Below are 27,956 nucleotides of genomic sequence, written 5' to 3'. Positions count from 1 at the left end.
TAAATAAAAATTTACTTTATCGCAGGTCATAAGTCTTTTGATATTACTATGTTTAACGATTTTACTGCAATTGCATAAAGAAAATAGATCATAATTATTTTATAAGTTAATGAAATACTAATACTTAGTTGTACATTCCTTTGCCGATAATACAGTCTCACATCTGGGCATGGATCTGATAAGTTCCGCTATTTGATTCTGTGGAATTTTTATCCATTCGCTTTGAAAAGATTTTTATCCAAAGCTTTAAAAAGATTATTCTGATTTAAGTAATTCTGTGTTCTAATATGTCTATCCTATTTCTCCCACAAGTACTCTATAGAATTTAAGTTTGGACTATGACTAAACCACTGCGAAATGTTGATCTTCCTCTTTGTAAAATATTCTTCTATTAGCTTAACTCAATGTTTTTGATCATTATCCTATTGGAATATTCAGTTCTGTAGCATTTCTTTTCTAACATAACGTATTATTTATTTTCTTAAAATGTCCCAATAAAAAAGCGATCAATTGTATCTCCTACATAGAATGAAGGACTGGCGTCCTTAGCAATCAATTTTAGCCTTCCTATTTTTTGCTCTGATAGATTTTTTTAATTCCATAATTTTGCTGTATTTCTCTAATAATTTGACGTGCAGACTTGCGGGGATCAGCGACTGAAGTACTTTTGATAATCTTATTGATTCTTTTTTACAAGGCTTTTACTATTTAATTCTGTTTTACAAGGCTTTCCTTGACTGGATTTATGATTATCATTTCCCTGTACTTTATATTAATGATTATAACTCGACTGACCAGTCGAGATATACCAAAACAGCAGACAATTTCTAATTGACTAGGTCCTTCTTTTAAAATACATATTACAATCTCTTTAAAATCTATTGAATATTCTTTTCGATGTTATTTCATCATAATTTATTATATTAAAAGAAGTTTACAAGCGTATATGTACAACAATAATTATTTATTGGCAAGAATCAAAAATGTCAAATGACTTCTCGGCGATTGACAAGAAATTTTAATTTTAAAGAAATAGGTTTTTCAACATCAATCCGATATTTTCGAGTTGTAACGAAGAAAACCTCCGTATTGTACAAGGATTAAAGAATAATTGAGCCGAAAAACAAAGAAAAATAGCAGTGTTTACAAACGTTTACAAAGTAATGTATGAAACTTAACGTCAAAAGATTTGAGAGCTATTGTACATCCTAGAATACATATGATGATGATTTATAATAACAGAAAAAAGATCAAAGATAAATATAAATATGAGACTGAAAAGCGTGAATTCACAGCTAAACTACTAGATTATTTAATTCTATCTAATTCGTACGAATTCGATTGTTATTTTACGCGTGAAAAGGTCTAACAAGCTTAAACATTAATACGATAGACAAATGATGGGAATAGTGTTCATCGCTTGCGTTGAGTTCATATTTTGTCCATTCTTGTGTGTACATACTTCGAACGAAAGGTGAATAGCCTTCTATATCTTTTATACGTATGTATTGCCATCTATATCTTAAATTAGTAACTTTCATTGGATAAAGAATGTTACATTTATTTTCGAATTGCTTAATTGACCGTTTATTACTGGAGACGTAAATATATTATGTTTATTTAAATTCACTTGTAGATAAATGTGTAGAAATAGGATATATGTTTAAGATATATGAAATTTGATTAATTTTATTATCTATTTTCATTCAAAACTGACTATTTTGGACTAAAGGTCCCTTGATTTTATTATTGTCTTTTATTATTGTCTACTTCGTGTGCAGATAATTAATTTTTTAAATCAAAGGAATTAAAATGAATATTGTTTGTGTTATATGCAGTGATTTATTAATGCCATCAGATGATGTGTTTTATACACCATGTGGTCACATTTTTCACTTTACATGTTTAATACAGTGGTTAGAAAGGTAGTACTTTTCAATTTTTTTATCACTTAAATACTTAAATATTATTTGTTGAATATATTTACAATAACCTTATATTTGTACATTTCTTTATATAGATCAAAGTCATGTCCGCAGTGTCGAGAAAAAACAAATCAAAATAAGATACATAGAATCTATTTTAATTTCTCTAATAATGATACTATTGTAGAGGATACATCTTTCTTGCAAGATAAAATTGACAAACTTACATTTCAAATTTTACTTAAAGACAAGGATATTAAGCATTATACTGAGAAAAATGAGAATTTGGAGAAACAAAATTCTGGGTTAAGAAGTGAAGTCAAAAAGGCCGAAAGTGAAGTACGTGAGAAAGAAACTGCCATTCATGCATTAAAAGAGCAAATAAAGTACTTTAGACAACAATGCACAGAAGTGGATATTATTAATCAGGAAGTCATTAGGTTAAGGAAAAGAGTTGAAGATTTAAAAAAGTATGTTTTTTTTTCTTTTTCTACTCAAAAAATATTTATTTTAATATTTTGCAAATTTAATAAAGTTCGAAATTTATCATTTGTGTTTTAAGTATACAACTTTTAATGGATGCTCCTGCTGAGGAAGTAGACGATATGGTTTCTAAAACAAATGATTCTAGTACACTTATTACATATATATCTATAATGAAAAGGTATATCAGATAAAATATTGTAAAATATATTATAATATTAATAAATTTTTATTTTTAATCTTTTCTGGTTTTAGAGAAATGGCTAAATGTGTAACTAAACGAAGAGAGATGAGAGCTAAATTGCAAAACATACAGCAGGAACTCACTAAAGTTTCGATGGAACGTAATTATCTACTTGAAGAGCAGGAAAAACGAAAGTATGTTATATTTAATTAGTTAGATTAGCATAAATATTTTAATCTATATGTGCGTTTTTAGAAAGTTAGAAGAAGAATTAATAACATGTGAGAATGAAAAAATGGTATTACAAAATAAGCTTCAAGATATTGAAAATAATGGATATATCAAAACACATGTATCAAATATAATGAAAACAAAAGAGAGCTATTCGAATTCTATTAAAATATCTAAAGGAGAAGTTAAATATACTGATCAGATGGGTGTCAAGAATGATACAAAAAACTCTTTGAAAAGAAAAACAAATTTCATAATGGAGGTATCAAAATATATTTTTATTTTACACATTCTGTAATGTTATGATATTATTCATGATCTATTAATCATTTATAGTCATGGTAGAAATTAGTAAAATATTGTTACAGGATATCAAAATAAATTCACCTAATATTCCAGTCCAATCACATGGTATATTAGCTTTAAAGGAACAATATACTGCACGACGAGCTACCAGATCTACGTTTTCTATTTTAACGAAAAAACCCAGACTTTCCCAAAATTCTGTTGTAAGTGTAACAGTAATTCTTAATTAGTAGAAATTATGTCTTATATGTATTTAATTATTACAAATTTATTATTTTTAATCAATTATTATAAATTGTAATATATAGGAATCTGTAAAAAACGGTTCAATCACATATGATGGTTTTGGGGGTCACTCAAAGTATGATAAATTTCCTAGTCCTATTCAAAGTGCTAAATTAAAGAGAACGAAAGAGTGTTTGTCTAAGCCAAGGAAACCTAAACTTGACACAGGAGACAATAAAAAACTTAGTGATTTAATTGTAGATATATCATGATACTTGAATTAATCTAATATTCTATTTTTTATGATTATATTTATATTTTATAGTAATTTACAAGTGTATTAGTTTGTATATGTGTAGTATGCCATCTTTATTATTTTCTAGATTAGATGGATTTTATGTGATTATATTTAGTGAAAAGTCACAAAACAACTGAAAGTTAGTTAAAAAGTTATAATTCAAGGTGCTGATATTAACGAAGTTGAAAATAAGATAACTTATATAAATATATTTTTGATGTTATTATTCATATTTACTATTTAATATAGTCTTATTATAGTAATAAATATAATATATATAATAATGCATTGTATGAGAAAGAATTAATTTTAGAAATTGAAAATATTGACTTAATTATTGTCACATTGTAGATGATAATTATTCAATTATTCTACTACATGTCAAATTTCAAAAGTAACATGAAAATGATAAATAAGCTCTTCTTTCATATTCAGGAAAATAAAAAATATAATTAAACATGTCAAATTCTCTCTCTACATACTATTCACCAATTTTAAAACCATGTTTTATGGGACCTCAACTCCTTTCAAAACACGATTTGGAAGGTACTGATATAAGAGGTTATTTCAGGAATTATAGAAATGGGACGATTTCACGAATTATTGTTAGTGGTCATTGGTTGTTTCAAATTAAATCTTTAACGAATTAAGAAACTTTTCTTTTCCAATAATTCATATTTTCTCATATTTCTTATTTATTATAATATTTTTCATAAAGATACCATCGTATAATTGGAATGTTTCAAAGAAATCTTACACTCCACGACCAAGTTCTATAATGACTTTTCAGGATCGACTCCGTTCTCTTGCATTTCCACAGAACAATATTTCTACCATTGATCCGATACTCATGAAAGAAGTGGACGACTTATACACAGTATTAATTTGTTCATATAATATTATTTTACTATAAAATTAATCATTTTTATTACATTTTTTTAGAGAATCTTTTTCATTACGAGTTATATTCAAACTAATGTTTATTTTTTTTTTTATAAAAAGGTGGTACAAGCTCATCGTGATCAATATAAGGATCATTCATCAAAACTTCATCCATTACACTTTTTCAAAACAAATAAGTACAAGTATCAGTGCGCATCAACGTTGATGCCGTCGTATTTAAAAAAGTATCCGACGTCATATACGAAATACAAAATACCTTCAATCCTTCCATTGACTTATGAAAGAAAAATAGAAACTCCTTGCATACCCGATTTGGTGCTCTCTGGCATTTACGATCGTTCAAACTGTATTATATATAAGCGATAGCTTATTATATAAAAATAACACATACGTTGATATCTTAAAATCAGTGGATTTAAAGCGTTTCTAAGATTAGAACTTAAATCGAAAAGAGTGAGCAAAGTCCGGCATCCTCGCAACGAGTCGTTCAAATTCTTGAGGCGAAATACTTCCATTTTCAGAGAAATCCATTTCAGATATCATCTATAAAATTAAAATATAAGAATTTAAACAAAATATCCTAAGATCGTAAAAAGCGAAACTTTAAGAAATTCATTATATTACTAAGTAAGAATTCATCGACACTTACCATACGTGCCACTTTTTCGGCATGTTCACGATCCATTTCATTCTTGATTTCTTCATTTTCATTAACACCAGTTAATCTTTGAATAGCTTCAATTAAATCGGCCAATGCAAGCTGATCATCGCCATCGAAGTCTGAAAACGAATGCGTGACACTTTCGTTTATAAGCAATGTACAGTGACTCGCCAATGTGTCCTACTTCATGAAATTAAATGATTAAGATAATGAATATAGCTATAGTATAATTTCATCATTGATATCATTGCAGGTGAACAAAAAATCTCTCGAACAGATATTTCTTTTTTTAGGTACCAAGAGTTACTTATGTAATTATTAGTGCTAAAAATTCTTGTCTTGCTATAACTTTTGAAAGAAATAGAATTTTTCAATCCTTGAAGTTTTGCACAAATTGTGACGTTTTCTAAATGTATTTTTTTGATTATATAAAGTTTGTGTACCATATAGTTGGAAAATTGCTTTTTAATATTTCAGACCAATTATTTGAAAAAATTCAAAAGTGCGTCCATTTAATTTTATAAACAATTTTATATTAAACATTAATGAAACAGTCTAATCGATTCTGCAGAATATTTTTGTAAGATGTGAAAAAATTTGGTTTAAAATCTCAAAAAAATTGGAAAGTTATTTACAAAATGATGGCAATTTAATTATAAATACTTTTTATAAATACTTTTTTAAATTATAAATAAAATTTACGAAATTGCCATATTGATTTCATTAACTAACACTTTATACATAGCTTGAGCAATACATGAAGATGTTTTGTGTAAAATTTTATATAAATTGAACAATTATTTTCAAACTGGCGTCTATTTTAGTATAAACGTCTATTTAGTATTAATATTAAAATATAGCATAGTTGAGATTATGCTTAACACATAAATGCAAATAAAATGAATATAAATAAGTGACAGAACTGTATTGATCATATCTATTGCGAAAAAGTTTGGCTTTTTCTGTTTTTCTTTTTTTTTTTTCTTTTAAGGTATGCAATCATTTAAAAGTGCGTATCCATTCGTTGTACTCGTTGCGTATTCTCGTATTGTAATACTATTGCTTATTAATGTGGACGGTCAAAAGATAGGTTGTATTTTCCGTTTTTATATAGATACAAATGCAATGATGATATGTAATGATGATATACAACGGTGATATGATACTCAACAAATGTATACACATCTTAACATTACAGTGGTCGAAAGTATTCGCGTTTATAATTTCTCGACAAATAGTCGAATTGCGGAAAAAGATGAGGAATTTAAAGTAATTAAAGCTGAAATTAAAAAAATTAAAGTAAGCGAATAAAGACATTATGTCTTCTTGCCTTCTTACCGAATATTAGAAATGCCCAGGCTGAACGAACGTTCAAAGGACAATTTTCCGAAAAGGCGGAGCAAAGGTCCAAAACGTCTTCGAAACTTAAGCATTCGTCTTGTTCCGACGAAAATATCCGGTATATTGAATCGCGAAAAGGACTATGCTGAAAAAATAAGACTGAATGTTTAAATCATTGTTCATATATTTATCATATCTATCACAGATTCTCTTTATTTTTTTGTTTATATTTATATCTAATATATAGGATTATATATTCTATATTTAAAATATAAAAATAATATATGAGATATATATGAGACAGCTCTCTCTATATGACTATTAAATTATACAATCTATGGAAAATTGTTGTATACAAAAAATTTTTAATTTCAAGTAATATATAAACAAAATTATTAGTTTCTTCTTAAAATTATATGAAATTAATATGAAACGAATTATAAATGAATATACGTCTGAATGAAAATATCAAGATATACTATGTTCACCTAGAGTTCTTAATCCAAATTGAATTTTATAGAGTGATCTTAATCATTTTTAGTAAGAGAAGAGTTAACAGCGTGCGTATAACAATACGTACCGCTATTTTTTCAACCGTTATTTCCTACCTATATCTGCAATCGAATATATCATAATAATGGTATCATAAATTTTCATAGTTCTGTATTATTTGTAACAAGTAATAGGATTCTTTTTTAACTGAATGAAATCTATATCTATATTATTCGACAAATATGAACTTTGCTATATCTTTAAATTGACATTATGAATACGTCTAGTGATTGACTTTAATCGGATGAAATAAAAATCAGATATGTCAACAGTTTATTATTACTTACACGGACTTGAGGTAATATTTCATCTATTTGCTTCTTCGTAAAGCGATAATGTAAATTATCGTGCAAAATTCCTGGTGTTAAATTATTAAGTAGATTGAAAATGCTAAAAAAGTGAATAATGTTCTTATTTATTGATCCAAAAATATGTATATGAATAATACTTACTGATATATTTCAGATTTGCTCAAATATGATAATTCGACGTATTCTTGTATTAATTCGCTCGTAAGAGTATGATTAGAACGAAAGTTTCCCATGACTTCAGTTGCTTTTGCATCACATATACGTGAAAGAGAGTTATCATTTAACTAATCTGCACTCGGAAAATCTGTTATCAATATGCGATAATTTTATCTTTACGTTTCGCAAACATATCAGATTACAAGTTTTCATCTTTCACTTTTATATTTAAAATGACGTATATTTTATTAACTTGTAAATAATATCATGCTTATATTTTTTCTTATAATTAAAGAGAAAACGATCGTGAATAAACAATTAGAATGCCTTTTTCTATTTTATATATTTGAAGTTTATTCACTTATACACATACATAAATATTTGAAATTTTTTAAAGTTTAATTATGAAATAACATCGCAGCGAATGTACATCGTAGCGTATAAATGGTTAAATTGATTATACGAGGAATGCATGGAATTTCATTATTATCAAAATCATCAATAAGTGCGATCGACAATTGGAAAATCGATCAATGCTCGAGGGAGATGCGTTCACCTCGTTTCATAATCAACTGTGAACTTATGAGTGCAGAAATTAATTTTTCTTTAGTCGCAAATCTGATAAAAATTCGACGGACAACTAGAAAGTGTCTTAAGCAATCGTGAATCAGAATTGTTTCGCTATAATTTTTGTTAAAAATGCAATTTTTCAATTCTATTTGAAGTTCCGCATGAATTATGACATTATCTAAATGTATAAATTTAGGTTTAAGGTGTACATTTTTTTTTGTAAGATTATAGGAACAAATTGATTGAACCAAATATAACAAAGTTTTTTACAATTTGCGTATCATCGTAGAAATTGCTGCTTAAAATTTCAGACTGATCGCTTGAAAATGTTCAAAATGACGTACATCTGATTAAAAATATTTTTATGTTAAATATTAACGAAATGGCCGAACTAATTTTAGAATTACAAATTTACAGAACACTTATGCAAAATGTTATGATAATTTCTTTGTAATCTTAAGTGAATATCCTTAAGTGAATAGTTTTGTAATTTTAAGTGATTAGTTTCAAGATAATGTTTATTTAAATATGATAGTATGTGTTTTAAAAATGAATATGATTTTTGGGTAGAAAAAAGAAACATTCTTTCACTATTTTTTTTTTTGATAAACTCTTCAATAATTGAAATGGTTTCATTGTTATGTTCTATATGCCCAGCATCTCGTAACGCAATTAAGAGCTTTAATCTGTCAACGAATTCGTCAAGATTATCGTAGCGCACGTATTCGATTGGCATATTAGAAATATAAATTAAAAAAAAAAAGATATTACTAACTAGTTTTGTGACTGATATGATAACGAAATTACACTTATATCCTTTATTCCCCATAATCTCTTTTATTTATGAAGTTTGATGTTTACATGTTATAATAAGTTCTTATATTTAAACAAATCCTAATTATCAATGTTATTGAATACAGAATTACTCAACATCAATTGATTATTATTATTGAAATGAACTTCATATATATTATTAATTTCTTTGGTTTTATTGATCAGTATAAGTTTTAAATATATTTTGTAAAATGCAGCCGAGAAATTCTTTAAATATATTCGTTTGAATAACTGAATTATTTACGATTTCGTATATTGTAGAGTAATTATTATAATTATGCGATTATGGTCACGTATATAATCTATTTTATTTAAAAGTTCGTTCATTAATAGACGTAAAAGTTGAATAGTGATGAAATAAACACTTCAACTCAATCGTTATTATCATCGTCGTTGAAAGTCTTGTGCTTTATTTTCTTTTTCTTTTTAATAATAAGAGTAGTTTTCACATTTACCAATTGTTTCAAAGATAAGTTATTGGCTTATAATGAGTTTTCATTTTTCTTTTTAATTATTTTAATGCCTTTTATTATTTGATGTATAAAATTTTGGTTTTTTTTTTATTTTCTCGATAACGTTTTTCTATTTTCCATTTTCTTTTTACTTTTCTATAAAACTTTAGAATCAATACTTATACTATTTATTTTTAACTTTTTCATCGTACTATTTCTCATTTTTCTTAAAAAAAAGAAATTTTTTAAATAAATAATAAAGAAACATTATTTAGAAATAAATAATATTTCTCAACGTGATCGCATAGTAAATAAGTCTATTTTTATAGTCTTATTACATTTAAATATTATACATAAATATTATTACAGTTAAATATTATACATAATTTCAAGAATATTTAGTTAAAATTTTACTTAAAAATTCTAAAAAATTGTGAAGTTACAATGATAGCGACAACAGTGCAGTTTGCTTGATAAAGTATACTCTGAAATCAAACAATTATTCCATAATCTAAGTTTTCTTTTCTATTTTATTTTGTTGCAACTATGTTATATATGCAACAATTATATGTGTGTACGTATATTTAAAGTTTGCAAGAAAACCGAATACATCTGTTGCGTATAAAGAATAAAAAACGGAGTATAAAAATTCGTGTGCAATAACCACAAAGAATTCCTAGGAAATAGAAGAAGATGCAATAATAGCATATTGATCAACATTCTACCATTATATTTTTTTAAGATAATGGAATTGCACTCATACTATAGGATCTATAATAATTAAAACTAGGATAAGTTTTGGTCCGTTTACTTTATAGAAGTAACATTAAAAATTATTAAAATTTTTTTCTTTTATATTATTATAATTATTATAATGTACTAATCACTATATCTATAAAAAATAAAAATGATTGTGAATAAAATAAAAAAACAGAAGAAAAAAAATTGTTTTCCAACTCCTTGGCGGGAAATCAAACCTTGGTGTATAGTGTGATAGGCAGACATACTAATTATTTTTTTCTTTAATTATTTTTTCTTTTATCATACGTTTATTAATTGCCAGGTACAAAAAGTATTTTACAATAATTCACAAATGTAATAAAAGAAGATTATGAACGAAACAAAAATATAAATTTAGACTATCTTGTAGACGTAAGACTATGATGATTTTATAGCTTCACTTATTGCTACGATTTATATATAGGTACTAAAAATAGTTATTTTTGACTACATCTAGTCACAGTAAAGTACAGAAAAGCAATCGTAAAAATTGTATTAATGATATTAGATTAACTTTAGATTATATATTTATGACATGCACCCGACATATATATATATATTCGATTTATACATTCGATTCACATATGTGCACATATTACAAGCATATCTATGCATGTACATAATTATTTACACGCCTAAACATATATATGCACATATACGAATATACCTACTGTGTAGAATTATAAAGAAACGGTACATGGTTAAGAGGAGTACTCTGGAAGTTTATTCCATACGCACTTCACACTCCTATAATCCCTACTCTTCGACTCTTACAATACTATCTGATATAGTAATAATATTCATGTATTTAAAGTTTATATTGAGAACAAACAAAAAAAAAGCAAGAATATCGTTTCGTTATATTAATCTTTCGTTATGTTAACTCTCTGTGATTCGAGATTACACCAATAGTTTGATGTTCAATTCATCGCTTGCTCTGTCTCATTTGTTCTCAGTAGATCTTATTTATTGCCTACGTTACTATCGTTTACTAATCTAATTAGTATGTATGACTTTCTCCGTAAATAACATGATAGAATCGAAAATACCCATTAGAGGAAGCGTTTCTTTTCATTCTGACTAATTAGACCCTCATTCCTCCCGCAAGATTTCTTTTCAGCTATGCGCTATATGTACATATTCTGAAATTTATATTTAGCTGTGAAGTTATGTAAATTTATAAATGTATTTATCTAAGAAAATAGAACTAAATAAAAAATATGGAAGTAATAAAAAATAAATATAAAAAGAAAAAAAATAATCCTGCTCCCCGGCGGGGAATCGAACCCCGGTCTCCCGCGTGACAGGCGGGGATACTAACCACTATACTACCGAGGATATGAATACCTTGTTATTATAATTTATATTAAAAAACATTTTAAGTCTAAGTATAATTTTGTATTTCCGGAAATAGAGGATACTTGTATAAAACTCACGAGCAAAAATTTATCGCGATCAATTTATCTTCTTGAAAAATCCTCAAATATCGTAATTTCGTATATTCGTTGAGCATAATATATGGCACTTTCCATTGTATTTTAAGCAATTCGATTTTCAGATCTTTAATTTTATTTGATTTTGTAAAAAATGTATTTTTATCATCTTTGATTCTTATTAATATGAGCTCGTGTCGTGCATTGAATATAACATATTTATTATAACCTTTAAAAATTCTATTAACATGTTCATCGATATATAATAGTTGAACATGGTAACCAAATTCATCTTATCAAGATCCCGTGCTGCTTTTTTCAACTCCTTGCTTTTATTGTTGTCGAGTGACAGATAGTGACAGATTTTTGAATGCCATCGTTATTTTTGCTAAGATCGATTTCAATTTCATTTATTCCACATCGTATCTTGTTAAACATTGAAGCGGTGCCAAATAAAAGAGTTTATTTTTCATGGAAGACAGAGATCGTATGAAATTGACTTTATCTTATTGTCAACTGATTCACCTTTGATATATAGGAAATGCTGAAATATTAAGATGATTAGATTTTGTTATTGTATTAGTATTCGTATCTTGTAAACTTGATCCGTAATTGTAAACTTGAAATTCGATATTAGTTGTACGGTTATCGTATTTTAAAGGCTCGACGATATTCAATGAATAGACCATTGTCATTAAATTGTTATTTTCTTACTATTGTTAAACCTAAAGATTTTAGCATTTTTACTGTTAAATTTTCTTGTAATTTTATTTTTTTTTTCTTTGGACAGCACTTTCTTCTTCGAAGAAGAATTCCAATCAATCGCTGACGACTAATGTTAAAATTATTCGATAGCACTGATTTAGATGTTTTCATACTATTATAAATTAACATTTTCTCATGTGCAATCTTATCGTTACTTCTTCCTCATCAAAATTTATAAAATCTCTATCTTCAGTGATTACACGCTAGATTAATCGATTTATGATTCTGACGATTTTCGGAAGATACAATACATGATGTTCGGAGGCGTTTCAAATATCTTATATCCTGGTTCGACGTTTAAAAAAAATTCATAAAGGATACCTTTAATTATACCATTGCTATAGGAATCGGAAGTAACACTGATTTAATATTATATTTACTTTGATAATTTTCACTGGAATATCGGACTTGTACCATCTACTGGTTTTGAGCACTCTTTTTTTCAAAAATTCTAATATATTACCGATATTATTAAGTTTAGTGAAGTCTATAAAATATTTATATCTTATTTCACTTTTCAATGTATTATTGTTAAATTTAGTTTTAAAAACTTTCCGATATAATTATTTCTCTACTTTTATCAAAATAGAATCTATTGTTCGTTCTATTAAGGTGTGGAATTATGTTTGAAAATCGATTAAATCTAATTTGTAATTTTCATTACCCAAGATTCAATAGTGGGAAGAAATAGGATGTCAATTCTGAAGATCTGCCAGTTAACATGATGACATACGACATTTAGATATTGCGTTTAAGAAACTTAGAACATAACAGACCACAATTACTCGTATCGTAAGATTGATAAGATACTTATAATATTTTTACGAATTATACAAAAGAATTCTATAATATCTTTATCGAATAAATTTGATTAAAATATTTTATTAATTCCAATGATGGGTGATTTTAAATTACCGGAAGGATCAGAATATTCTACTGTATCTTCCTTTTTGATATTTATTATTCAATTCGGTCTATTGTTATCCAAGTTCACACTAACGCATTTATTAAGTTTTATAAATATAGATAAATCATTTCTCATGAAAACGCTTTTAAAATTTGGTATATTTCGGCATGTTCGTTTCAATTGAATATTCCAAAACATCCCATTCTTTTCCAATAATTTTCGTTCATTTATCTTTTTTTTTTTTTTACATTTCAATTTTTTCTCTCTCTTCATATTTCATCCATTATTAGGTTATGTTGTACGGAGACAAATAAAATCTCTGTCTTTCCAAATATGGAATAAAGATTATGTCTTTACATTTCTTCCAACTGCTTTTTTTGAGCTCTAGCTTTATTAACTGCAGAAGCGATATTTGTCACACCACCTGCGAAAGAACCTAATACTCCAAGAAATAGAAACAGGATTAAACGTGTTTGTTTCGCAATTTATAATTTTTTCTTGTTTATTTCCTTTCTTTTTTTTATCCTTATATCCAGTTTTCTTTTCCTATTTATCGCGGGCTGCAACAAAAACGTATTCACCAAATTTAGCATCTTTCGCGGAAATACGTTTTTTAGCAGATGTTGCTGATATTTTATTTGCTTTATATCGTTCTTCGGTATTCTTATAATTCGAATATATGATTATGTTCGCTACAAACAGCATCGAAAGGATTTATATATTTTTCACATCGAGACAATCTTCCTTGCAAATGCGTGCCTGAATTGCAAAAATGATTTAATAATCGTCTACCATAAATATATTTATAAATCGTTCTATTTCATAATCACCCACTATCAACATATTTGGATAATATCTTTAAATAGTATTTGCATTTTACTATTTTTCAAGATACTAAATAAATGAATCTACAAAGTTTTAATTTATAACTATCCAGTACAAAGAATAGAAGTAAAATGGCAATCATAGTAATTATTGAAAAATTTCGCAAGTAACGTCTATCCTTATTGTATATTTCTTGAAAGTTTCAATGAATGTGTGAGAAAACAATGTTCGATAAAGAGCAAAATGTACGTTATTAGCACATTAAACTGCTATTAAATGCAGTATGCAATTTTACTTGTAATCCATCTAATTATGGAAAAATCAATTTAATAATAAATTTAATAGAAAATCCTAACGGTTTGCGTTATGGAAACGTTTGCGTATATTAGAAGTCATTGCAACAATTGAAATATTGATGTTTCAAAAGTATTTTGTCACCGATAGATGATATTGGATATTTTACATTTTCAAACAATATTGATATGATTTATATCAACGAAGAATTACACGATTCTATTTCTATATTCGATGGCGTACCTTCCGTTAAGCAATGTATTATAAGAGAATATTTTTCGATGGGAAAAGATTTCAATACAGACAGTTTTTATTTGTATTAAATTTATGCGAAAATTCCAAAACATTTAATAAAAGATAATGTTAATTTTTTGATAATTTTCCAACAAAATAATGTTAATGTATGACATATTTATAAGGAATACTTTAGTATTGATATGGATTATAATTTATTGTTTTTAATATGGATTATAATTTAATTATTTTTGATTATTGCTGGACAAAAAAATATGATCGTCTCACATATTGAGATAAAGAAGACGATATAGTCTTACTATACTTCTTATCGAATATATACTTCTTTCTACGACTATATAATTCTTATCGAACGTTAGTGATCTCATTTCAATGAACATGCCATCATATGAATATATATTTCGAGAAATTTCTCATCAAATCTTAATGATTTTATATTTGTCGAGTCGATAGTTTGATTTTCTTCTCATTATTATTAGAAAAATGAGTAATGATGTTTATGAAAGATAAAAGGAAAAAAAGAAAAATGAATGGAAGTAAGAAAGAAGAGCGAAACGTCAAAAAAAGAAAAAGCAAATTTTAAGTAAAATAAGGAGAATGAATGACGCAATACGAAAAAGTACAAAGAACTTAAATGAGAAAATAAAGAATCCAAAGAAATTTTGTAAGAATCTTATAAACCGATTACCGTAACTCTATAACAGTTACTTAATAATAAAAAGATTCTGTTAAACAAAGATGTTATCATCGTTCAAACAATTGCTTGTGAAAGGATACACTCCTAATTGGATTACCAATTAGATATTTAGACTCGAATTCGTGAAGCGTACGAATCCCGTAACATACTAAATTCAAGATTTATGGAGAAACGAGATCGAAGAAGAATTCTATGAATTGGAATTATAGTGTGAAAAATCTGGACATTTACTTGATGGAGAAGGTATTGCGGCAGAAAAGAGACAAAGTGTACGTAAAATGACTCGAATTCTATTCATCGCACTATTTATGGATAGATAAAAAAGATGCTCTGTAATCAGAAATAAATAAAATTTATCGCTATATAATCCGTGGGAAAATTAAATATAAATAATTATTATTGAATATGTAAACCTTCGAAACCACGTTTTTTTTTTCCCAATCTAAATATATATACATATATATTATTAAATATATATATATATTTATAATAAATATATATATATATGTTATAATAAATATATATATATATATATGTTATAATAAATATATATATATTTATTATATATATATATATTTATTTATTATAAATATAAATATATGTGGCGTGAGAAAAATCAGTATCATTGCTCATTCTATGTTTATTTTTTTCGATATTGCTAATACTATCAATTAATATTACTTAAAATTAATATAATATTAAATGAAAAATGACACAATACAATTAGAACAAATCGAAAATGCATAATGCGTCACTAAACAGAGTATACCAGAAAGAAGAGTTTATATGAAAAACACGTAACTCACTTCACTTATTATCTCTCTGCCATAATAGAGATGAAGGAAAACTCGCTTTACTGACAATAAGTCTCAGACAATGAAGGGTAGAATAACCGGGACTAATCTTTACCTTCGTTCAAAACCACAATTCACAGGTAATAAAACGTATGAAAAAAAATTGTAAAAGCAAACTTACTCACTATATTGAAGAATGACTCCGCTTCACGTTTTATTTTTTCATAACGTTATTTTGTACTGCCATGCCTTAAGAAGTTTCACTTCAAAAAAAATTTTTTTTCTGACATCAAAAAGAAAACCGAAATGCTTTATCAAAGTATATATTTGAAGAAAAATAATTTAGTTTTCTTAAAAATACTACTTTGTTGGTTGTTACGAAAAAAAGAAAAAAATATCTTTCCACTTTTTAAATGGGATCACCAATATAGAATATAAATAAAAATAATGGAAGAGTATACTTTTGGTGCTAACAGCTATTATAAAAAATTAGTATTTAGGTATCTATTTCAAAAATTACAAATGACGCTATGAGTCTCAGAACGTACACTTTATTCATTGTTTTTCATTTTTTTGATATAATAACTTTTCATTGCAAAATAAGCAACTCCGTTTTCTTAATAGTCCGATGTTTTGTCCCTGTAGTGTTTTGCCCCTTTAATGATTTTTGCTACTATATAGTGAATTATTTAATTTATCATCAGCTATGAAATTTTTTTCAGAATAGCTAATAGATTCATTCAAAGTGTATGTTTTTCTTACTAATTTTAACTTATCTCGACTTTTTACAATGCCAATTCATGTGCTGGCAAACATTAAATAAAATTCTAAAATAACCTCGTCCTTGTAGTTTTTTTTTCTGTGTTTGAATCTTGATCGGGATTGAAAGCTGCAGATTTTTGATGATAATTAATTGATTTATTTTAAGACTCCTTTATAGCGATTATTATAGCAGTTTTCCCTGCCTTTCTATCTCGATTGCTACTTCTTTGACGAAATTATTTTAGGTTTTACCAATGTTGTTGTCAACGCAGGTATTTGAGATAATGTAGAAGACAGCATGGAATCTTTTTTTTATGAAAACGGATATATTGATTCTGAATAGTCTCTTATTCTTTTAAGAATAGTGATTATTTTCAATGCTTTATCTTTTAATATCATTTGTTTACGTCTGTTACTTTATATTGACCATTTCAAGAAATTCAACAATAAAAATGATTATTGCTCGTGTTTTAGAAATCAATTTTTTCTGAAATATTTCATCTGTTAACTTTTTGAACTCTGAAATTCTAATAAAAATGTTTTTTGCCTATAATATTGTTTTTTGATCTACTAGTCCAAATTTTACTCCTGTTTCTTTCAATATAATGCAAATAGGTGAGAGTAATTTTCTATCAATAGATATTGTGAGTTGTATATTATATACATTATAAATAATATTGATTGAACATTATATTATAGACGCAACTCATACTTTAACAATTACAATCGATATCCACATCATTATCGATTGTCAAACGGATCCTAGAGTTGTTTTTCAAATATCCAGACATGTAATTGATAAATACATTTTCGTATTCGAACATTTATCGCAGAGAATAATGCCACCATAGACGCAACCTAAATGTAACTCAGATTTAGATAATCCGATTCCTTAAAAAATTAATTTGATCCTCTTTCAATGATGGGTACAGATCGATATCTTGCAGCTCTCTTTTTTATCCAAATAGAAAAATCTTGAATATTCAGAGTATTAGAGTATTAGAATATAAGATTTCAAGGCTGAAAATCCCTAATTTTTTTTCAAAGGAAATATAATACTGTTTAGTATACTGTATTGTTGCTTATCTTATCGCTTAGAAAGGTAGACGTACGTGAGCTGCAGTATAATTCGCGTCCGCAAAGATGAACAGACTTACTGACACGTATCCTCAACGGGAAAAAGACAGACAGCTATTTTTCGACATTCGTCCTCAAAGGGTTAAAATAAAGATTTAAAGTTGTTTATCTTTTCTAAAAGAGTGAATTCTCATCTAAATGAGTTAGTCGGACAACATCCAGTAATTGTGAGAAAATACAAATCAATCAATTGATTTCAAACTTACTGATTTTTGGATACAATCTTTTAATAAATTTATTACCGGCTATATAAAATGTGAAACATAGACTTATTAATTGATTATCTGTAATTGATTATATAATATAAATGCAGAATACGTACTTATTACTTAATTACTGATTTTACAGAATACAGAATACGGACTTATTAGTTACTTACTTACCGACTTTACAGACTTAAAAACTAATCATGGGCTTATTAATTAATTAGTGGCCGATTTTATAGAACAACAGATTGACTTTACAGATTTTTTTAATTGATACTTTCTGATTTCATCCTATTCAAACGTATCTAGCTTATTATCTAAGATATTTGCCAAGGATAAAAGATTTGCTTTTTATTGGATAATAATATTACTCCTACGATTCTGAATGGTCCAAAAATTAAGGAACTTATTGTATTACGAGACAAAGTCTAGCTGACGTAAGATTCGAAAAATTTGTGGAAATATATTTTCATAAACTAAGATATATAAAGAGATTTTCTTAACTGTTTGTTTTCAGAAGTGTTAAACGTATGGATAGCCTCAGATTCAAAGAATTATAAAGTGTTGACAACGACGTAATAAGATAGTGAGAGTTTGATTTAGAAATGTTAAAAAGGCATCGGTTTACTTCCTGTTCGAAGTGAGTCCTTAGGTTAAACATTCTTAACCTTCAGCGAAGAAAATATCGAACTTGAGTGAAGAAAGTAATAAACGTATACAAGACATAATAACTTGTGGTGATAGTCTTCTAATATTGATTCTGGGTAGTTTACAAAATGATTACACATATAAATCTATGGAATGGAAGGTTTTAGAGTTAGTTTGGTGTGTGTGTGTATGTGCATGAGATAAATCGGTCAACGATTGAACGAAAGTGAGAGGGTTTGTTTATAAAAAGAAGAAAGGGGGCTAAGATATTAAAAGTAAGAATGAAAAGGAAGTGCAGCGTGAGCGAGGTAAGTCACGAATAGGATAAAGAAAAAGAAACAAGAATGTAAGTAAGGATAAGAAAGACTATAGGGTAGACGTGAAAAAAAAATGACAACAAAGGGCAGTCTTGAGTATAGGCATATCTTGAATAAAATGATCTAAAAGTAAAAAGTTATACCATTGTAACATATTAACTAATAAAATCCTTATTAACTAAGAGTACTTATTAATTAAGAGTAAGAAACTCAAATGAGTTTTCCTAGTCTGTATCTTCCAAGTAGGATTGCGAAAAATATTCTACAGATATAACATTTCAGTTTTACAATACATATTATAAAATTTAAACATTGAAACAATATATTATTTATATCTTCCGACATAATTAACATAAATTTCAATTTAATCGTGCCGCAGTATTACAATTCTCCTAAAAAAGAATACGAGATGATAACAAATAATTGTAATAAATAATTGTAATGTACATATATTTATATATACTTTTGAGTAAGTAAGATGCAAATATGAAATTACTCAAATATTAAAAATACTCAAACCATACTAATTATATTCGACAATCAGATTCGTCTTTACCGAATATTTACATCTATGAAGTTTAATATAGTATTAAACCATAAATACTTCAAATTTAAGATTGGACGTTTTAATTAAGATTACCTTTTACTTTCATTTAGCAAAGATGTTTTTTCTTGTACTTATTCTGTGTCTGTTCTAACGTAAGAGAGTATAATAAATATATATAAAATCAAAAACGATTCTTTTTTAATACCCAAGAGTACAATAAATAAGGTTACAGCGAATAACATAAAAAAAATGAAGTGTAATATAATTATAAAAGAATAAAGTATTTTCCAATATATATATATACATGGGAGGCCTGAAAAGTTTCCGACCTAACAAAGATATAAGATATTTTTTCTTCTAATTTATTTTTATTTTTCTACATAATCTCCTTGTAACTCTACACATTTCTTCCATCGATGCTCCCATATGTTTAACACATCCAAATAGTACTCGGCGTCTTCTTCTGTAAAATAATTGTTTACGATAGCCTTCTCATTTGACGAAAATCTTCGTTCTCCGAGCGCAATTTTTAACTTAGGGAATAAAAAAAAGTCGCTTGGGGTTAAATCTGGTGAGTAAGGAGGGTCGCTAAGCAGTTCAAACCGTAATTCGTGGATTTTCGCCATGGCAAACGCTAAGGTATGAGAGGGCGCATTGTCTTGATGAAACAAAAATTTTTTTTTCTACAAATGTGGCCGTTTTTCCACAATTTTTGCCTTCAGCTTGTCAAGTAATGATGCATAGTATGCTCCTATAATAGTTTTACCTTTTTGAAGATAATCGATTAAGATAAACAGTTGCCATCACTTTCCCAGCCGAAAAAACAGTTTTTGCTTTTTTTGGAGCCCATTCCCTCTTCGCAGTCCATTGTTTTGATTGTATTTTTGTTTCTGGGGTATAATGGTGTATCCAAGTTTCATCTACAGTAATTAATTGGCGTCAAAACTCTGATTTATTGCGCCTAAAATGCACCAAGAAAGGGTTGAAAATGTTTATTCGAACACATTTTTGATCTAACATGAGCAACCGCGGAACCCAACACGCGGATAATTTTCTCTTGCCTAAATCTTAATTCAATATGTGACAAATACGTTCTTTGGACATATTCATAGCCTCTGCTATCTCTCTTACTTTAATTCGTCGGTTGTTTAGCAATGTTTGGTGAACTTGAGCGATGTTATCTTCAGTGGTTGCAGTTTTTGGACGTCCCGAATGTTCATTATCTCCCAAGATGATACGGCCACTTTTAAATTCAGCTGCTCAAAATTTCACAGTGGTAAATGATGGTGCAGAGTCCCCGTACACAGTGTCCAGCTCGTCTTTGATTTGCATAGGTATAATGCCTTTCAAAAACAAATATTTTATGACAGCTCGACATTCAATTTTTTCCATTTTTACAAAAACATTCACATCGACTCACTCAAATGATTGTCAAATAACGCGCGTCCAAAATGGCTGAAATTTTGGTAAGTACCTTTCAAAAAATGCGCAAACATATTCTCTAACTTTTATTGACGAATGTTGCTTTCTTCATGTTGAAGTTGGAAACTTTTCAGATCACCCTTATATCCTAATTTTATCAGCTATTGATTTGGTGGCGGTAACCGTCATTATTTTTACCTAATAACGTGATTATTTCATATAGATCCGAATATTGATTGTCGAATTTCCCTTTATGCGTATCTTTTAGGAAATATATTTAATTGCCTACCTTGAAATTTGCGACTCGTTGTTTCCTATCGTAATAAATTTTGGATTTAATTTTTGCTTTGTCTAAATTTTGACGTGCAGCTTCTTGAGACTTATTTAATTGTTCATTTAGCTCTCCTAAATAATGCGCGTAAAGTTCATTATGAAGATCATTTATAATACTTTCGTTTGGGATTCTTGCTATCTGTCCGAATATTAGTTCGTATAATGTGTATAATGTGCCTTCATATACGCTCCTGTTGTATGAGAATATCGCGATATCTAATCATAACTCTAGTTATCCTTATCATTATTATCTGTTATGAAGTGCTTTAAGAATTTTACGTGGTGTGATCGTTCAATCGACCCATTAGATTGGGGTGATATGTGCTGGTCTGATATTGGTTTATTCTAAATTTCTTTGCTATTACTTTTATTAATTGAGACAAGAAATTGAGACAATATATATTGTTTTTAATAAATGCGTCCACGATTTCTTCCGAAAAAGCTTGTTGATGAGGTTTAAGTATCGGATAATTAGTCAATTAGTCTTGTGCTGTTAATATATAATTATTTCCTATTCGTATATTAGAGTTAGATCTTACTATGTTTATGGAGATTTTATCGAACGCTTTTCCTGGTGTGTCAATAGGAGTCATCAGTTGATTTGTTTTTAGTATTACGAGTTTTTTTGTTTGACAACTGCGAGTTTTGTATATAATTTTGCACATCTATTTTTAGTATAGGCCAATAGTATTTTTGTTGGATCCTAGGATAAGTTTTCCCTTATGTCTTTCCATAGGAGTTGCATGATTATTATGTGTGTCCTGTCGAACTCCTTTGGTATGATGATTTCATTTTTAGTATAATTATTTTGGTGTCTTTACCCGAAAAAATAGAACGGAGTTTTCCTCTAATGTCGGCCCAGGATATGTCTCCCACTGGTTCTTGTGTGCTTCGCTGACCGGTATGTCAACGCGTTCATGCAGAAGATTTAACTGGTTAGTCATCTCCAATATGAAGTGCGATTGAGATCCGGTATCTAATAAGATTCGACAATTGCAGGTAAGATTTCCTTTTCTAAGCTGTACTATAGCCGTTGATAGCAGTCCACAACAATGTGCGGCCGCGGGAAGACTCGTATTATTTAATGATATAGTGACTATAAATGTGGTTCATCATGAAGCAACCTATGATGCGGAAGCTTGCATTTATCCAAATTTGCATTTACTCGCGTCATGGTCCGCGCGAAGACAATTCCGACAAAGTTTTAGGCCTCCAACAATTTCGCAACGCTCTTCGATTGTTGCCTCGTTTAACTTTGAGTACCGGAATTTATGGTGGCTTGACCCGCAGATGGCGCAAACTAACTTTATGGCTATTGAAAAGGTTTGCTGAGGTTGTGTTCCACGGAGTCGATAGCTCAATAATGGGTTTCGAAGCGCGGAATAGTCTCTTCGTTTATTATGTCGAATGATTTTTTGTAGCTATGTTACTCTGTTTATGTGAGATAACTGGAGGTAAGCTTGAGTCTGTCTGTAAGGTATCTACAGTTCTAAGAGCCACATATTCCTATTGGGTATATCTGCCCCTGAGAATTCCTTGGATAATCGCTAAAAAACGAGTAGATAAAAACCACATTGCCATTTTTGTCCGAGTTTAGGCATTGTTAGTAAAGTACCTAGTCTTTGATAATGCCGGGCATCTATCCTTCAAATATCAATGCAACACTTATGGATTCACACGGTCACCAAAACAAAAGACCACGCATGGTTAAACATTTCGAATAAACTATATCGACACGCCCACAAACAATAAGAATATTGTTTTACCGTTGCAAGTACTTTTTACTTAAATTTCTCCCTTTCTATTTCCCTTTCCTAATTCATTAATTCCTTTGTCGATAATTTGAGAGAAATCTACACACAGTCGCATCTAAGCATTTGCACTCACTAGTAAGACAACCGAGTCTTACCAATATCACTGGCCATGTCTCAAACGGAAGTATCCAAACTAAATCGTAACAACCAACCTACATCCTTCAGACTCAAAACATCCAGATTTTCGAATCTTATTACATTACTGCTTATCACTCCTCAGAAATAGCCAACACAATACAACCACACGTCACTATACAAGAACACATCAACAATTGTATTATACTTCGACAAATATACTATGATAACTATAATTCACAGTATATTTATTATCTTGAATCTATCTCACAAGTTTCACGGGATTCTTGAAAAGAATTCGCGTTTTCTCATTAATTTCCGAGAATACGGTATTTTGCTTACGACCTTTAAAGGTATCCTAACCTTGTATCGCGTATGTCTTATTCATTGTGATTAATGGGCTTATAACTTTGATGATTAGGAAGAGACGGGGGAACTTCCTTCATGCAAATCGACTATCATCGCTAGTCCTATGCAAGACGCATATTGGAAATGCTCTCGTAGTTGCGGTCTTCACGACGCAACATATATCACTTTTAAATGTTTTTTTACTATTAAGTTTGGCTTATTGTAAAGATTTTCCAGTATTGCTAAGTGAGTGCATAATTGGATGCGGAAATGGTTATAGATGATATAGTGATTGATGAGTGGTTGTAGACACGATTTTAGATAATTTAACCTCCTAAGTCGTCCAAAGACCAATTGTCGTGAATGGAAGATTTGTATTGAATCGTGGAATCATTCTTGATGTCGATTGCGGAAGGTGGGTAGTGGAAGATCGCGGTAGATATGTTGTTTGATCCTCATTTTGATCACTCGCCTCCACATTTGAGAGAGAGCTTAACAATGTATCTTCAATATCAGTAAAATTAGTTAAAGTTTCTAACATATGATTAAGTTTCGTGGTTCGGCTGCTGCGTTCAGCTTCTTCTTTAGGCTGCTCACAGAATCAGTGTCGTTAAAATTCGCCTCGATAAATTATGTTGTGTTACAAAATCGCAATTTACAAAAGCGCAAGAGCGCTTTCGGAGTTGGAATATTTATTCCTGCATCATTTTTTCTTTCTTTTTTAATTGTTGGCTGATTTCTTCTACATATTGATTGGTCGCCTAACAATACTACACGTTTCCATTTTTTGTCGGATTTAGATTGATTTACTTTATCTATCGACATTTCGCGAATCTCACCGCTTTCACCAATTTTATGTTACGTCCCGCGTAGTACGGGTCTAAAAATATTTTTTTAGGCTCATTTTCACAATAGATTCATTAGACCAAAATAACAGAGAACTTCCAACATAATAGAGATATATTAGAGACATAATAGAGATATCATGCAATAATTTATGTTTACATTTTCCTAATCTTCTTTTTCCATCATAATTTCGCAAGAAATTTCTGCCTTACGGGAATCGTACCAATTTCGGTTTTTACCTGCTATGAGTTATGGCATGGAACTGATACCGGCAGAATGTCGAACAGTTAGAACAAACCAAGATGTTAGCCTACTTACTTTAATCTAGTTGAATTTTTTTCGATCTTTTCATTCACTATCGATGCGTCCTAATATAATACAAATGCAGTAACTCTTTTTTAATCTGTGAATATCGTAGAGAATGTAGATCTGTCGGTGGTACGCTTATTTTTTGGCGGTAGATAGTTGAAAGAAGCCTCGTTATATTTTATATACTCGGTGTTTTTATAGAAAAACTTATATTATTTACATTAATTACATTCTATACATTATATATACATGTTTTATTAGTTACAATAACATTTGTATGAATAATAAAAGAGAACATCTTAACGGGCATAAAGTAATGTAAGATCAAGATAAAGTATCAAGTTCGTGAGTGAAAAGTAACGGAGGACGTAACACTATAGTACACTTTAGGGGGTACACAATAAAAAATCACCAAAAACTGTTGAACCAACCTGTATTAACTCTAATTGCTGTTAAAAAATCAAGTAAAACTTTGGGTCGGACCTGTATTCTAGCTCTGAAAGAATCTGTACTACTTCAAGAAGAATTCAATTACAAGCAATGTGCAGTAAAATTCAATTTTAGAAGATATATTGTACATATATATATTTACGAATTAGTCGATAGTTTACTAATCTTTTCCGATTACGTATTTTGAATTCTAAATAATTATATTTCATTTGCAAAAATTTTGAGAATTAAAATTTATCTGGTCATATCTTTTTTAAAGTGAGTTTAAGTAAAGTAAATTTAAATAGGGATATTTTTCTTGGAAGCGAAAATGGAATAATTTTAATCACCACTATTATACGCACTGTTATTTTTTCCCAGCAATCTGGATAAGCCAGATTTTATTTTTCGGCCAAGATTATGATTATTTCCTTTTTGCTTGTGTAATCAGAGAAATATTTGCTCGTTTTGTGTACGCTAACTAAAGCCATATAAAAAAGGGAGCATCGCATCTTCACAAAAATGCATTTCATCCAACCGTTCAGTTCCATTCGGCAATTATTGTTCGATTTTCAATTGGTGTAGTCCTGAAACTTCTGACTTTGTTACTCTTCGCTTTTACTTAGTTTCGGTTCTACTTAGTTCGTCACAGTTCTTGTAAGTCCAATACGTGATTTCGTTTCAATATTATAAGTACATTACTGAACTTCTCTGAACGTCTCTGTTTTTATAAGTTTGAAATGCGACTTCGTCTCATTTTTACTAATTTTGGAAAATACCTTAATCCAATTTTTCCAATCTTAGTTTTAATCTGCTTCCATTGATTTTTAATCTAAGAATATCTTGCTTCAGTTCATTTCAATTTTTTTGAATTCATTTCAATTTCCCTTAATTCACAAGTCTATTAAATATTTAAATTTCAATCACATTTTATGCTAATCAGACTAAATCGCACGATCTATTACATTCTAAATTAACGAAATTTTGTTTGTTACCTAACCTGTTTAGGATTATTTTGCGTTCGTCAATTTTAATCGGAAATCAGATTTTGTTTATTCAAGATCAGAAATGAAATTTTTCATTGTCTTCTTTGATGTTTTTATTTCTTTCCTATATTTATAATAATGGCTGATTGATAACCAAGATGATTAAGTTGTTTTGTGAGAGTGAGAATGGCTTCAAAGAATCCCAAAAAGAGAATTTTAAAGTGTGGTAGTCGGCTAGACCCTCTTTTGTAGAGACTGATATCGGTTTCGGCGTTTCTTTTTTAAATAAATGGATCGTTGAAAATTTCCGAAAAGAATATTTTCCAGATAATTGTCGATTTTTGAAGTTATATATATACACACACTCACATATATATATACGTATTTAATGATTTTTTATTACTAAAATAAATTGCATGTAAAATATCGTAAAAATTGTTTTTTTTTAACTTTTTAGATGTATGTAACTCGTTAATCTGTATGAAAAAGCACAAGTGATAGTAAGGAGTTTGGAAAAGAAAGAGAAAAGAAAAAAAAAAGAAAATTATTACTGTTGATTTCTGATGGAAAAAAAAGATTAGGAAAATGTAAATATAAATTATTGCATGATATCTTTATTATGTCTCTAATATATCTCTTTTATGTTGAAAGTTCTGTTATTTTGGTCTAATGAATCTATTTGTTGTGTTAAAAGCTCATACGATTATTCTATTTGTAAGTACTAAATGCTACTGTAATATGGAAAGAACTCATTTCATATGAGATGCATTTGTCTTAAAAAATTTGTGAAATGACAAAATCAGAAAGGTATGAGAAATTACAAAAAAGTACGGATAGTTAATAGTTTTAAAGTAATCAACTTTTCTAGTTCTTCAAATTGTTGTATCTTCCGGCCGATCCATAATTAATTATTTATACTATATAAAATCCTCATGCCTGTTATACAGTGAATCGTTTTTATTATTGAGCTGATTATCTTATTATTATATTAATCATTACCTCATGTCCGTTATATAAGAAATTCTTCTATTTTATTACGTATTAATTATAATACCTTTTTATTCTATAATAATAAATACATTGTAAGCAGCACAATCCTGAGCTCGTAGATGCTCAGGAAGTCAGATCGAAAATTTTGTTCAAAATGAAGATCATGTTATTAATCTTAGTGATAGTGGCAATAATCGGATATAACTGTGCTGGTACATCGTTAAATGTTCTCGCTTTTAGACATAGTTGTCTGCGAAATACCGAATTCAAACCTCCAACCTACCAGCTACATCATACACGTTCAGCTGTTACAATCATCAGAGTATCATGCAGTAAAGGTGCTACAATGCCGCATAGAAATTGACCAAACAATATTTTATTGTGGGGTATGCATTCTCATACTTCCATCGTCAATAACGGGCGAAAAGAATATCTGTTCGCACTCACACATCAATTGCCTTAGGCCTCCATGCTTACTTATTAGGAATCAGGAAACATAGTACGAGCATTAGAAGTACTTACTATTAGTGGCACTGTTACAACAGACGGAACATGTAAAGAATCGCAATACAGTGACCCTTTTATGACATGGAATGATATAGTAG

At 28.6% G+C, this 27,956-nt stretch overlaps 2 protein-coding genes and 1 non-coding gene across 5 annotated transcripts; 1 reads left to right on the top strand and 2 right to left on the bottom strand.

Moving 5' to 3' along the window:
- Positions 1-42: 42 nt before the first annotated feature.
- On the top strand, positions 43-3,867 carry nopo (TRAF interacting protein no poles). Of its 3 annotated transcripts, none has more exons than XM_035873302.2 (8): positions 43-1,474; positions 1,839-1,925; positions 2,021-2,395; positions 2,488-2,589; positions 2,664-2,786; positions 2,848-3,085; positions 3,192-3,332; positions 3,438-3,867. In XM_035873302.2, exons 1-8 carry the CDS (start codon positions 1,398-1,400, stop codon positions 3,624-3,626), a joined length of 1,332 nt encoding a protein of 443 aa, XP_035729195.2. In that variant the 5' UTR covers positions 43-1,397; the 3' UTR covers positions 3,627-3,867. The 3 variants fall into 3 exon arrangements, with proteins under 3 accessions (XP_035729195.2, XP_035729196.2, XP_035729197.2); XM_035873303.2 differs by having other exon boundaries at positions 43-1,601; positions 3,438-3,866; XM_035873304.2 differs by having other exon boundaries at positions 44-1,925; positions 3,438-3,864.
- A 437-nt stretch (positions 3,868-4,304) lies between these two features.
- Positions 4,305-7,708, bottom strand: LOC118444745 (calcium and integrin-binding protein 1). The gene is made up of 5 exons (XM_035873305.2): positions 7,562-7,708; positions 7,397-7,499; positions 6,555-6,702; positions 5,205-5,335; positions 4,305-5,098 (listed from the first exon to the last, which is right to left on the bottom strand). Exons 1-5 carry the CDS (start codon positions 7,651-7,653, stop codon positions 4,988-4,990), a joined length of 585 nt encoding a protein of 194 aa, XP_035729198.1. The 5' UTR covers positions 7,654-7,708; the 3' UTR covers positions 4,305-4,987.
- Positions 7,709-11,478: 3,770 nt separating this feature from the next.
- Positions 11,479-11,550, bottom strand: TRNAD-GUC (transfer RNA aspartic acid (anticodon GUC)). The gene has a single exon. It is a non-coding gene; the product is annotated as a tRNA-Asp (tRNA).
- Between the last annotated feature and the right edge of the window lie 16,406 nt (positions 11,551-27,956).

The sequence above is a fragment of the Vespa mandarinia genome, chromosome 10, assembly GCF_050613455.1.
Source record: "Vespa mandarinia isolate Hongniang chromosome 10, ASM5061345v1, whole genome shotgun sequence".
Taxonomy (NCBI): domain Eukaryota; kingdom Metazoa; phylum Arthropoda; class Insecta; order Hymenoptera; family Vespidae; genus Vespa; species Vespa mandarinia.
Note: the sequence above shows the minus strand (reverse complement) of the source record. Positions and strands in the feature narration are given on the sequence as shown.